The sequence below is a fragment of the Vicugna pacos genome, chromosome 16 (genome assembly GCF_048564905.1).
Source record: "Vicugna pacos chromosome 16, VicPac4, whole genome shotgun sequence".
Taxonomy (NCBI): domain Eukaryota; kingdom Metazoa; phylum Chordata; class Mammalia; order Artiodactyla; family Camelidae; genus Vicugna; species Vicugna pacos.
The window spans coordinates 52,233,691-52,247,690 of record NC_133002.1 but is presented as its reverse complement, the minus strand read 5'-3'; the positions used below and the strand labels follow the sequence as shown (position 1 = coordinate 52,247,690).

At 37.2% G+C, this 14,000-nt stretch overlaps 1 protein-coding gene across 8 annotated transcripts in view; it reads right to left on the bottom strand.

The window, feature by feature from the left end:
- CEP112 (centrosomal protein 112) overlaps positions 1 to 14,000 on the bottom strand; it is a 371,189-nt gene that overhangs the window by 88,749 nt on the left and 268,440 nt on the right. For 7 of the 8 annotated variants that reach the window (XR_012059795.1, XR_012059798.1, XR_012059796.1 and 4 more), the window contains one exon: positions 43 to 105. The exons of the other annotated variant lie outside the window; for it this stretch is intronic. Coding sequence is in view for 4 of the 7 variants with exons in the window: in XM_072939445.1 (XP_072795546.1) it covers positions 43 to 105 (63 nt within the window). In the remaining 3 variants the exon portion in view is untranslated. The remainder of the gene's footprint in view (positions 1 to 42; positions 106 to 14,000) is intronic. 8 annotated transcript variants of the gene reach the window in all.

Below are 14,000 nucleotides of genomic sequence, written 5' to 3'. Positions count from 1 at the left end.
TTTGTTTTGGTTTTGCTTTTTTTTTTCCTTTAACGTTCTTACCTGTGAAGATTTGGCAAGCTTCTGAGTATATTCCTTCTCAATCTGCTTGAGCCTGTTGTTGGCCTGAAAAACACACGAACACAAACACACACACACACACAGTGACCTGTGAGCTTGGTATCTCTTCCACATGCCTATCACCAGGCAGCTGGGATGGCTGCCAGCTGCACCGCCCTTCTGGGGCAGCCAGAAAACCACAGGGCTTGTCTTTGATCTAACGCCAACTATTCATCACTTAAAAAGCAAAAAGCAAAAGAGAAAAAAAAAAAGATCTCTCCTGCCAATTATTAGACAAACACAGACTTCTGTGGAGAGAAAGAGAAAGGGAGGAGAGACAGAAATAGACCCAGCAGAAGTGTGAGGGCTCAGAGGGGGAGCAGGGAAAGGGAGAGGAGACGAGGGGACAGGGAATCGGAGGGGGAGGAAAAGTACAAGGGAAACGTAATACCCTTTCCCTTAGTTTAAAGATGAAAGAGCTAGATGCTCCTGGACGGAGGCAGACAGATTTTCAGATTTACTGAGCAAAGATTTGACTCACTACTCTGCCTAACACAAGAACACTTTTTTGAAGTGACAAATGTATCTAAATCAAACCACTTTTTTTATGCTCCGGAAGTAGGGTGGCCTTCCCAGAATAAGTCCACCTTCCTTAGAACTCTATTATCGCCTGTGCCACCCGAGTTCCGATCCTTTGTGTGTGACCTGCTTTCCCGCTCTCTGGAAGCCTTCAGGACCTTCACTTTATCCTTAGAGTTCAGAAATGTCAGAGCAACATGCCCTAGACTGGGTTTTTTGTTTTTTTGTTTTTTTTTCATCCATTGTGCAGGCAGTAAGTGTCCTTCATTTCTAGAAAGGGGTTTGGTCATTACTCTCCTAACTTCCTCTCTTTTCTTCCCCCCCGTTTGTCTCTTTCTCTCGCCTCTGTCTGTCTCTGCAGCTCTGATTACTGGACCTCTCAGCTGTATCACCCCTTTTTTCGTCTTGTTTCTACTTTCCATTACTTTGTCTTTGTGATCTTTTGCAGCAATTTCTCAACTTTAAATTTTAAACTTTGTATTGGATTTTTTAAAAAAATTCTGCCGTACTCATTGTGATTTCCAAGAGTTGTTGTTGCTGTTCTCTGAGTACTATCTTCACTCCCCTTTTTTACAGATGTGGAAACTTGACGCACAGTAATCTGCCTCAGGTAAGGTGCTCAGCGTCACATGTCTAGGAAGTGATGGAGCCAGGACTCGATCCTGCTCTGTAAGGCATGGGTGCTTTCCAGCTAGAACACATTGCATATCGCCTCTCATACAATGCCTCCCTATTTCTCCTGAGGTTCTTAATTTCATATATACATGTACATACCCATATGTCTAGATCTACACACACATATTTTAATTTTCTTTCTGCTCTCTAGAGTGTTTTTTTTTTCTTAGTTCATTTTATTTATTTGCCTTGCCAGCCTGGTTTGGTCTCTTTCTCACTTTAGAAACCTTCCTCAATTTTTGGTGATCTTTGGTGTTTTTTCTTATTTAAAGTGTGGCCTTCTAAAAGGGGCAGGCTTGGGGACAGGTGGGTGTCATCACAGGGATCACAAGGGGTCCTGGACTCTCCCATGCCACTATCTGAGTGGACATTCTTCTTGGACCACTTTGCCCAGAGCCGTATCCTCCAGTTTACTACCTGGCAGCACAAATCTGGCTGCCAGTGTTTTCAGAAGGGTGCCTAGATGCTCAGGATGGCAATTTTTGTACAATCCTGTTTTTATTTCAGCCCTCAGCTGTTGCTGGGTGCCCTCTCTCATTCCACCTCACCAGAGAGCAAATTAGGGGTGAGGGCAGAGATGGACAAGGAATAAATTCATATGTGGAAGCCATAATCCTACTGTAATGGTATTTGGGGTGAGGCTTTTGGGAGGTAATTACATCGTGGGGTGGAGCCCTCTTGAATGGGATTAAGGCCTTTATAAGAAGAGGTCAGAGAGCTAGTTCCTTCTGCCATGTGAAGATACAAGGAGAAGATGACAGTCTGCAAGCGAGAAGACTCTTATAAGAACTCGACCACGCCGGCACCCTAATCTCGGACTTCCATCCTCCAGAACTGTCAGAAATAAAGTTTTGTTCTTGATAAGCCACCCTATATATGGTGTTTTGCTATAGAACCCAAGTTGACTGAGACAATAGTCATGTGTTTTATTAATTGAAGTTCAAAAGCAATTCTTTATATATAGAGTTTATCCCATAAATCTCTTTGCATCCATAATCCCATTGAATACACTGGGTAGTTTTGTTTTTTTTTTAATCACAAAACACTTGATAAAGTATTTGTTGCTTATTTAATAAACACTTGCAGAGCTCCTACCATGCACTGTTTTAAATGCTTTAAAATATTTACTTACTAGAAAATATAAATTTTATATATAAATCTAAAATTATAGTGTCATAAAGATTGATACCTTGTTCCCAGAGATGCTGGTTAGTGGAGGATGGCCTGTGTCTCGGATGCAGTGACTCTTCATGAGTCTGTGGCTAGCCAGCCCAGAGCCCTACAAACTCAAGTAGGTCCTTTTACAACTAACTATCCAATTCATTCATCCATTTCAGGCAACTGGGACTACAGCAGTGAACAAAACAGACAAAAACCTCTCTCTACCCAGAACTTCTAAACTAGAGAGTAAACATGTAACTTACCAAAGCAACAATATTTTAGATGATGCAAGTGCTGTGCAGAAGGATAAAGCAAGAGAGAGAGATGAGAGATGTGGGAACGTAGGGGGAGTTTACAATTTTTAAAACACAGAAGTTAGGGAAGGTCTCAATGGGAGGACGACATGTGAGCAAAGACCTGCGGAAGATGAGGGAGCCATGGTGGACTCTAGGGAAAGAGTGCTCCAGGCAGAAGGAGAGCCAGTACAAAGGCCCTGAGGCAGAGGCAGGCATAGCATGTTCAAGGCACAGTGAGGTGGCCATTGTGGTTGGATCAGCGAGCAATATCTCCCTTGGACAAGATGAGGTCTGAGAGAGAATGAAGGGCCAGATCCTTCACAGTGTGGTAGGCAATTGTAAGGAATGTGGCTTTTAATCTGAGTGAAATGGAGCGTCAGTGAGGAGCTTTCAGTACAAGAGTGACACGGTTTAACTTAAGTATTTATGAGATCACTCTGGCTCTGGTTTTGGGAAAGAATCAAGCAAAGAAGCCAGTTGGAGTCTATTGCAAATAATCCAGATGGTAACAGACGAGGTGGTGAGAAGTGGTCAGATTTTGAGAAAGATTTCAAAGTAGAACCAATTGGATATGCTTTGTGATAAAAAAGAGATGAATCAAGGGTGACTTCAAGATTTTTGTCCTAAGCAACTAGAAGAATGGGGTTGTCATTAAATTACATCAAAAAAACTATGCGTGGAATAGATTTGGGGGGAAAGATTAAGAGATAAGCTTTGGAAATATTAAGTCTGGAGATGGCTTTTGGACATCTGTTGTTGAGATGGATATATGGATATTCACGTCGGGAGTTCAGAGAAGAGGTCTAGGTTAGAAGTATAAATCCAGACATCATCGGTATATAAGTGGCAGACAGGACTATGCTACTGGATGAGACCTCAAGGCACTGAGTGTACATCAAATAGAGAAGTCTAAGAATGCTGAGCTCTGGGCCTGCAAATGTCAGTAGACTGGAGATGAGGAGGAAAGTAAACAGAAGTAATAGCTGGAGAGAGAAGAAAATGGGATAAGAGGGAATCCTGAAGCCAGATGAAGACAGTGTTTCAAAGACTATTAAATTGTGTCAGATTCTACAGAGAAGTCATGTCAAGTGAGGACTGAGGGTTTAAGTGTGTAGAGAACATTGGTGATGTGGATACAAGCAATTCTGGTACAGTGGCAAGGAGGAAAGATGGATTAGAGGGAGAGGTACTGGAGCAAATAAGACGATTTCTTCAGAGTTTTGTTACAAAGAAAAAAAAAAGAGAGAGAGAAATGGGCTGGAAGTTGCAGGAGAAGTGAGTAAAGAAAGGTCTGATATATATATATATATATATATATATATATATATATTTTTTTTTTTTTTTTTACAAGATAAGAGAACACTATGTGTGCAGGATGATGGGAAAGAAATGGCAGCAGAGAAGGAGAAATAGATGATGCCAAAGATTTACTGGAGGCATGTCCTTGAGTGAAGGAGAAGGGGTGGATTCTAGAGCACAAGAGGAAGAGACGGCTTTTGCAGGAGTTGTAGGTAACAGTGGTTATTAGGGCCCACTTGAAATGACAGTGTTAAATTCAAAGTGAGACCAACTGGTAATAGATGAATACCTCTAGAACTTGCTAATAGCAAAATGGAGCAGAGTCAACACTTTGGAGAATAATGAGAATGACTGAATAAATAAAATTAATTTATCAACCTTCAGAGTTTTTACTACTTATTTGAACCAAAATCACAGTTGCCTGCATTTCTGAACTTCTTTTAAATAAACCTAAAAAGCTCTAGTTCAGCATGGTTGAAAATTTAAAGCTAATTTATCACGCCAATTGTCTCTAAAACATGAATAATTTTATTCTCAGGATGGTACTGACTGGACATTTCCATACATAAGATTAGATTAGGGTTAGTTATTTTAATCCAAATCTTATTTTTACAGGTATCATTACTATATAGAAATACGACTTTCAATCGTCTGCAGCATGACGTGAACAGATGTAGAATAACAGATGAGAGGAAAATCATAGTCTTGAAATGAGAAAGTTGTTTTCTTTTTTGCTGCTGTTGTTTTAATCTCTGGCTCTTTCTCCCTGTTCCCACGTGTGCTGGCCATGCCCTCCACCCTCGACCAGGCACTCAGTTCTCCTCTATTGTTCTAGAGCCTCTTCCTTGGGTCATTCTTCTCTGTTAAAGAGCATAGTGTGTGGGTCCACTTTCTGCATGTAATTCCTATAAAAATCTTGGGTTTAAAACCCTACTGGAAAGGAACAAACCAAACAATTTTCACAAGGTGTCAATCATTGTTGATCATCTCAGTTGCTACCCTTTCCTTGCAAGGTACTTTGCAATATGTCTTCATTCAAAAAAATCCTTCATTCCCTTTTTTTTTTCCATTTCCTTTTATTAATGGTGAAAGTTCAGGCATTCATGATTTCCAGGAAGGTGGTTTGGAAGGAAGAAAATTAGGAGACTCCTCTAGAATACTTATATTTAAAGTAAGCCCAGATCTTGTAAAGATAAATTTCCTTAAAATATAATAGCATTACATTTTTGAATAAAATATTTGTTTATAGGATTAAAAAGAAAGGGTATTTTCCAGATTCTTGAAACATAGCATAAAGCTCAGATTATTATGCAGTATTTTCTACTCAGAAGCTTTGTAGGCATCCATCTGAAGCTTCTTCAAGCATTATGAATACAGTTATGGCCAGCTGGTGCCAGATGTTAACATACAACTGCATTACTACCTTATCAACAAAAATATTCAGAGCAATCATAACAAATATTTGTGTATAATTTAACTTAAAATATTTACAGAATTTTCAAACTTGAAAAATCTCTTTATTTTACCTCAAAAGAAAGGTAAAAATTTGGAAGCATAAATAAAATTCATGATTTCCATCTGGGCCATGATAGAGTAACTGGGACCATACCTGATCTGCTACGGTAAACAGCTAGGAAACAGGACAAGATAAAGGAAACACTGTTTTAAGATGTCGGAAACAAGAAGCACAGGACTGTGACCATGTGAAGAGAAGGGAAACACATGAGATAAGCCCACAGTCACCCTTGCTTTCATCCGGGAGGCACATTCTGGGCCTGAACGTAGGGGAAGGGAATCAAAGCAGAGCGTAGCAGTATTGTGAACTGAGAAAACAAAGACTGGAGTTTGGGAAGGCTGAGGAAGCTGGAATTTGTGGGAGCAGAGCACTAGACGGGAGGAAGCTATGCAGAGAAAGAGCACTGGACATCTGCCTGGTTTCCCCTTGAGTCTGTTGCTGATACTTTGTGCATGTAAAGGGTTAAGTCCTACAAGGCCAAGTGAAAAGTGACTGGTGAGCTTTGAGATAAACAATTCCCAAAGCTCATACAAAGCTGAGAGATATTTGAGTTCTGACCAGCCAGAATGGAGAGTCCTCATAGAACACCCAGAAAGGTCACACTTTAGTCATGGGGTTAAACCAGCCTTGGAGTAAAGACAATCTTAAGTCAGCTCTAACAAAATTTAAAACAAGCCTCATATGGATCAAACTGGTCATCCATAAGTAACTTAGCAGCTTCCTAAACAAAGTCCAGTAGTTTTTAAAAGAAGTCAAGAAAATCCAGCATTCAACAGCAAATTTTACAGTGCCCAACATCCAATAAAAGATAACCAAACATGAGAAGAAGCAGGACTATGTGAGCCATAGGCAGGAGAAAAATCAGTCAACAGAGATAGACCTGGAAATGACAGAGATGGTGGAATTAGTAGACAAAGACATTAAGTTACCCATTAAAAACAGACTCAAATATTTAGACAAAAACTTAAATATAATGAAGAGAGAAACATAACTATTAAAAAAGAACTAAATAACCTAGAGCATAGGAATATATTTATTTGAAAGGAAAATTTTACTGGTGGGATAAACAACAGATTTGGCAGATCAGTGAATATGAAGAAAAAGCATTTTTAATTTCCAAATGATTGCCAGAGGGACAAAAGACTGAATTTAATGAATAGTCTCAGTAATCTCTGAAATCATATCACATCAGCTAACATATGTGTAACTGTTATACCAGGAGGAGAAAGGTTTGGAAAAATATTTGAAGTCATAATGGCTGAAAATTTTCCAATATGAAGAAAACCATAAACCCACAAGTTGATCAGTGAACAAAAAGATAAACATAAAGAAAACCACAACAAGATACATCATAACAAAACTGCAAGAACAGAAATAAAGGTAACATCTTGAAAGCAGCCAGCAAAAAGATACATTAAAAAGAATAAGGATTTTTCATCCGAAACTGAACTAGTCAGAAGATAACATTAATTAATCTTTAAAGTGCTAAAAGAAAAAAAAATCTGTCAATCTAGGACTGGATATTTAGAAAAAATATCTTTCAAGACTGAAGATGAAATACGAATATCATCAAACAAAAATCTGACAGAATTTATCACTAGCAGACATGTACTACATAAAAGGTTAAAGGCAGTTGTTCAGGCAGGTGGAAAATGATATCAAATGGAAACCCAGATCAACTCAAAGGAATGAAGAGCCCTTTATATAGAAAATATGTGTGTTAATATAATTATCTTTTTTTCTCATTTTAAAATTTCTTTGAAAGACAATTTGCTGTTAAAGCAATAATAATAAAACTATATCGTGAGGTTTTACAATCTATTAGAAACAGGATAGGTAAAGGAAAGGGAAATGTACTAAGATACTTAAATTTTATGTAAATTGGTATAATAGCTTATGAAAGCAGACTATCGTAAAGTACATATAAAAAGTTAAGAGGCATATCTAATAAGCCAATAGTAGAAATACAAATAGCCCAAACAGTAGATTAAAATCCAATACTATCAATAATTACATTAAATATAAATGGTTTAAAAATTCCATCTAAATAACAAAGATTGTCAGACTGGATTTAAAAGGTGTTAACTGCATGGTATTTTGAATATAAATACTTCATATATTTTAAAAATTTAAAATTTAAGGGATGAAGAAAGTTGTATCATCCAAACACTAACCATAGGAAGAGTGGAGTGTCTATGCTAATGTCAAAGTAGATTTGAAAACAAAGACGCTTAGCAGAAAATAAGAGGGCTATTTTATAATGACAGAAAGGTTTAATTCATAAAAATGATATAACAATCCTAATGTCTATGTACCTAATGTCAAGTGCTTCAAAATACATGAGGCAAAGACCGACAGAACTGAAAGGAGAAGTAGTCAAATCCACAAACAATACTTGAGGGGATTTCTAGTCTCTTCTCTCAGGAACTAACAGAAAAAGTAGAAAATTGGGATACAGATGATCTGAAAAAGACAGTCAAACAACTTGACCATTAATTAAGAAAGACCGTATTTTGGACCATACAAAAAATTTCAATAAATTTTATAAGGATTGAAATCACAGAGTATCTTCTCTGACTACAATAAAATTAAATTAGAAATCCATAATAGAAATGTATTTGATGTTTCTAAAATGTCCAGAAAATAAACAATATACGCTTAATTTCTATGAGTCAAAGAAGAAATCACAAGGGAAATAAGAAAATATTTCTAAATTAATTAAAATGAAAGCATGGTATCTGTGGGATTCAGCTAAATCAGTGCCTCGTGGAAATTTTTAGCTTTCAGTTATTTTATTAGCAAAAAAAAAAAATCTAAAATAAGTGATAAAAGTTTCCCCTGAGGAAGCTTGTAAAAGAATAGGAAATTAAAGACAAAAAAAGCGTAAGAAAGAAAATAATAAAAATAAGAGTAGAAATCAATGAAATAGAAAATAGAAAACAAAAGAGAAAAACAATGAAACCAAAAGCTTTTGAGAAGAGATCAGTAAAATCAATAAACCTCCAGATAGACTGATCAGAAACAAAAGAAAGAAGATATAAATTACCAGCATCAGGAATGAGAGAAAGGGGACATCACTATCAGGTCCTACAGATAATTAATATGGCAATAAGGAAGTATTATAAACAACACACTGTCAAATTTTTTGTAATTTAGACAAAACGCATAAATCTCTTACATGATACAAATTATGAAAAGTAACTCAAGAAGAAATAGAAAATTCAAAGAGTTCTCTATCACTATATGGGACACACACACACACCCCTATATTCAAACCCAAGTGGCTTTACTAGTGACCTACCAAACATCTAAGGAAGAAATAATCCACTCCACATCAGCTCTTCCAGAAAACAGAACAGGCAGAAATTGCATCCTGATAACTGGTTAAAGGAGCAATGTTCGTCTACCAAAACATGGATTCTACTTCTTACCACAGTCAAAAGACTTACACCATTAGTTTTCCCCAATTTCCCTTCCTTTCACATCAGCAATATTTTCTCCTATGTTGACTTGTTTCCATGTGATTATAAATAGGCTAGTTTTTCAGACACACACACACCCCACATACAGTCCTCCCTGAAATCCTGATATATCCCTGTAATGGTTTCACTTTTTTTCCATGTTAGTAATTCTCGAATCACCTTTTTAAAATTATTATTATTTTTTTTAATTCTTATTTTTTATTGAAGTGTAGTTGATTTACACAGTTACTTTGAGTACCTCCCCCGAGTTGGGCACTGTATGCTTACCATATAATCCAGAAATTCTACTCCTGGGTGTATATCCGGAAAAAAAAAAAAGCTAATTCAAAAAGATACATGTACCTCAATGTTCATAGCATCATTATTTACAATTGCCAAGGTACAGAAGCAACCTACGTGGTCATCAACAGATGAATAAAGATGATGTAGCACACACACACACACACACACACTGAAATACTACTCAACCATAAAAAAGAATAAAAATCTGCCATTTGCAACAATATGAATGGACTTGGAGGGTATTACGCTAAGTGAAATAAGTCAGACAGAGAAAGACAAACACTGTATGATATCACTTTTAGGTGGAATCTAAAATACAACAAACTAGTGAGTATAGCAAAAAAGAAGCAGACTCACAGCTATAGACAACAAACTAGTGAGTCTTGAAGCCTCATAAAGTCTAGACTCCCTCCTTCCAAGCTTGAATTAATGTTTGACCATCCCTTAATCCACCACATTGGATAAGAACCTGAAACAACAGCAAGCTCACTGAGGCCTAAGGAAGGATGAGCCTCCCCTGAGAAGGCTCCAGTCTATCCCCGCACAGCATGGATGAGGGAACAGAGGAAGACAGAGCCATGCAAGAGTGACACACAAAGACCCTGTGCACCATCAAACATGGCCAGCAATGTGCATATTCACATCAGGACAGCGTCTGCATGTGGAGCACGGGGGCAAGAAGTCAGAGATGGGCAGGAATGCAGAAGCATTTTTATTGGTTTTGCCACTTTGCATTATATCATAAATTTTTCCATGTAGTTAAAATTATTTCAAAACAATATTTTTATATTTTTCTTTATTCTTTTTTTTCTTTTTTTGGTGAGGGGAGGTAATTAGGTTTATTTACTTATTCTTAGAGGAGGTATTGGGATTGAACCCAGGACCTTATGCACACTAAGCATGCACTCTACCACTTGAGTTATACCCTCCCCGCTTCAAAACACAATTTTTAAAAACTTAGTATCTCATTCTATGAGTTGAGAATAAAAAATGTTCCCACACCACAAACTGAGGAAAAGACAATGTTCTGTAGCAACAGTAACAAATAGTTATCACAACTAGTTTTAAAGCTGTTCAACTCACTTTGGTGAACATATTTTTTAAAATTAATAAATTTGGCTTTATTAAAATTAATTTTTTTCAATAAAAACTCATTACGAAAGTAAGCATGCATGCCATACATTTGGAAAAGACGGTCGCAATACATACATCTGAAAAAGGATTCACATCTAAAATATATAAAGAACCCCCAAAATCAATTAAAAAAGACGAACAACCCAATTACAAAGAGGAGAAAAATTTAACGGCACTTTCACAGAAGATCTCCAAATGTTTAATAAGCCTGTAAAGAAGTATTCAACACCAGCTCTCACCAGGATATGCAATTTAAAACCACAGTGAGACATCACTATGCACTCCCTAAGAATGGCTAAAATTGAAAGGACTGACACTATCAAGGATAATATGGATGTGGAGCAAGTAGAACTCTAGCACGTTACTGGTGGAAGTGCAAATTCATCCAACCAGGTTAGAAAATGATTTAGCAGTATCTATTAAACAGATGCTAAATTTCTTACTCAGCAGTTACACTCCTAGGTATACTATCCAAGATAGATGAGTGTCTTTGTCTACTAAAAGGCACGTACAAGAATTGGTGAACATACCTTTGCAGCCAAGCGAGAGGTGTCAACTCCTCACTTCTGAAAGCTAGCCAGCCAGAAACAGACTCACTCCAACAAACACAGCTCCAAGGGTCAGCCAATCAGTGAGTCTCACATAAGTCACCATGCTTCTACTGATGATGTCAAGCCACCACCTCCCCATCCCTGAAGTCTAATCTACCCCTAACTCCTCTACAAGATCAGCAGTCTGCTTTGCTCAGAGAGACAGTGCCTGACAAGCATAGCTGTCCTTTATTATAATAAGCAATAAAGTCAGCTTTCTTTTTTTTTATTTCAGATACTGACCAGCTATAACATGGCTTATTGAACCATTCCTCGATTACTGGATATTTAGATTGTTTCCAACATGTCATCATTAAAAGTAACACTGTGAGATACATCTGCATACATAAATGTTTCACTGCAGTACTGATTAGATTTTAAGATAAAGTCCAGTAAGTGGAATTACCAAGTCAATGTACGGAAGAAGTATTTTTAAAGCTCTTTCACCTTCTTCCATTGGAATAAAATTTTTGGTTGGATATCTGCTGCCCAGAATGAAGACTGCATTTTTCAGACTCCTATGCAGACTCCTATGCGTGGCCGTGTGTCCAAGTCCTGCCCCTGTAAGAGGAAGTGTTGCATGGAAGCTTCTGGAAACTTCCTTAAAAGGCAGTATGAATGTGACCTTTGATTCTTCTTTCCATGCCACTGCCTAGGCTTTAGATGTTACCTTGGACCACAAAGATGAGGGCCACGCTATATAGACAGCACAATGGTAAGGCAGCCCATGACCTGAATGGTTAGTCTAGCCTTTTATGTGAGATAGAAATAAACTATCTGGTCTAAACCACTAGCATTTGGAGTTTTGTGTCACTCACCGATGATTCTGATCCTAACAAATACAGCTGTATTTACTGGTCATATTTCCTGAGTTCCTGTTCTGATTTCCAACTGCCTACTAGCCACTTCCATCTAAGGCGTCCCCCTGGCAACAACACATTACACATTCCACACCAAGGCTCATGTCAAGTGCCTTGTAAATAGTAGGTGCTCGATAAGTATTTGGTGATTGAAGTTCTCCTTCTCCTCTTAACCTGGGGAAGATTCTTAACCTGGGGTCCATGGATAGGCTTTAAAAGTCCACAGACACCCCTAAAATCTTATACAAAGTTTTAGATATGTTGTATTTTTCTGGAATAGGATCTAAGGACTTCACCAGATTTTCAAAGGCGTGCATGACCCAAAGAAGATTAAATAGCACTGTTTCTATGGTTTCACTGTGTTTACAGTGGAACCACATTCGGCTTCTTCATGGGTTTAAACCATGACTTTTGTTTTTTCAGTTTATTGGTCTTTAACATTTCCTCTGCTTTACCCAGTTCAGTTTTTTCTCAACTTCATGCCAACAATATTTTCCTGACTTGCCTCCCTGCCTTCACACTTAGCCAACCTCTAATCCACCCTGAATCCCTGTTGATAACTCTCCTGCTAAAGAATCTTGCTTACCAAGTTTAAGCTCCTTGGCCTGGCACTCCAGGTCCTCAGCGATGCAGAGCCCACATCTCTTTTCTGCTTCAACACCCCAAACACTAATTTTACGCTGTTAGGGTAGCTCCTCAAAGACAGAATCTTTGTCTATTCTATTAACTGATACATCCCAAGATCAACATATAGTACAACCTATATCTGCTGAATGAGTGAATAAACATTTTCTAATATGGATTAATGGGATTTTCCAGACAACCTCATTGCTTTGTAGACTCCACCCCTCCATAAGCATCATGTTTTTCTCTAATCCTACCAGTGTGCATACACAGATCAGTTCAAATGCTGACATTTTCTTTGCTCATAGCCTATAGAAGTGATTTGGTTTTCTTCCTTTTGTGTACAAAGTCCTCAGTCCTGGTAATCTGCATGACTGTTCTATAGTCTTTTGAAAACATGTCTTATCTTTCCTAACAGATTATGAACAGAGCTTGTGGCTTTGGCATTATTGCTTTGCCCTTTGTAGTTGCCTGGAAAATGTTTAATGAATTAATGAAGAAAAGAGTATTTATGGGTTGAATTGGTAGGATTTTTGACAGTGTTTGAAGAAGAGGATAGCTTTCAATTTCTTCATCTCCACTTAACATATGAAAGGTAAGGTGGAGGGAGAGGGAGAGTGGAAAAGTTTAGAGTATTTTTAAAACATGATTTACCGTACTTTATGATCTCTTCTAAGAGGAGATGAAAGATAATTTGGAGTAAAATGGAAATTGAGCATAAATGTTTGAGAGCAACGGCATCCACACCACTTCTCACCTTGGTAAATGTAACTTATTTTATATGCCATAAATATTTTAAGACATTGAGATATTCCAAATATTACAAGAAAGTGGTTTATGAAACTAACTTTTTAAAGATATAATTTAATATCAATTCAGAGAAAAATATTACTTTTCTCACCCTGCAGTTATAGTGATAATTTTTCCTAACATCATATTAAATGATAAAATTTTACTTAGTTAAAAACATGAAAGTTAAGTTAAAGATTGTATATAATTATGCTTTGCAGATTCCTATGCTTCCTCAAACAGAATATCAATGTTTTTAAGGAACTGTCTTTACTTTCACCTCTATACTCTTTAACTTTCAGAATGGACTAAAAATTATAATAAAGTTTCTACTTATTGTACATTTAATGAAATATTCACATCGCTTTGCATTCAATGGGCACTTAATGTTTACTGAACTGAATATTGAAAAGGTTTAATCCGTCCATGACTTGATCACACTAATTCTCTTGATATGACAATCTTCAAGATCAACTGCTTAATTGAGGACAAGTAAGGAGATCACTTCTGATGATCACATTTCTAATTTGGGGCAGGAAATAAATGAACATTTGTCAAATACCTACTCTGTGCCAGGTGAGAATACAAACATGAATAAGATAAAGTTCCTTTATGTTATGTTGCACCCTAAAACATACAAATCTTACTTCGAGTCAAGGTTACATGTCATAGAA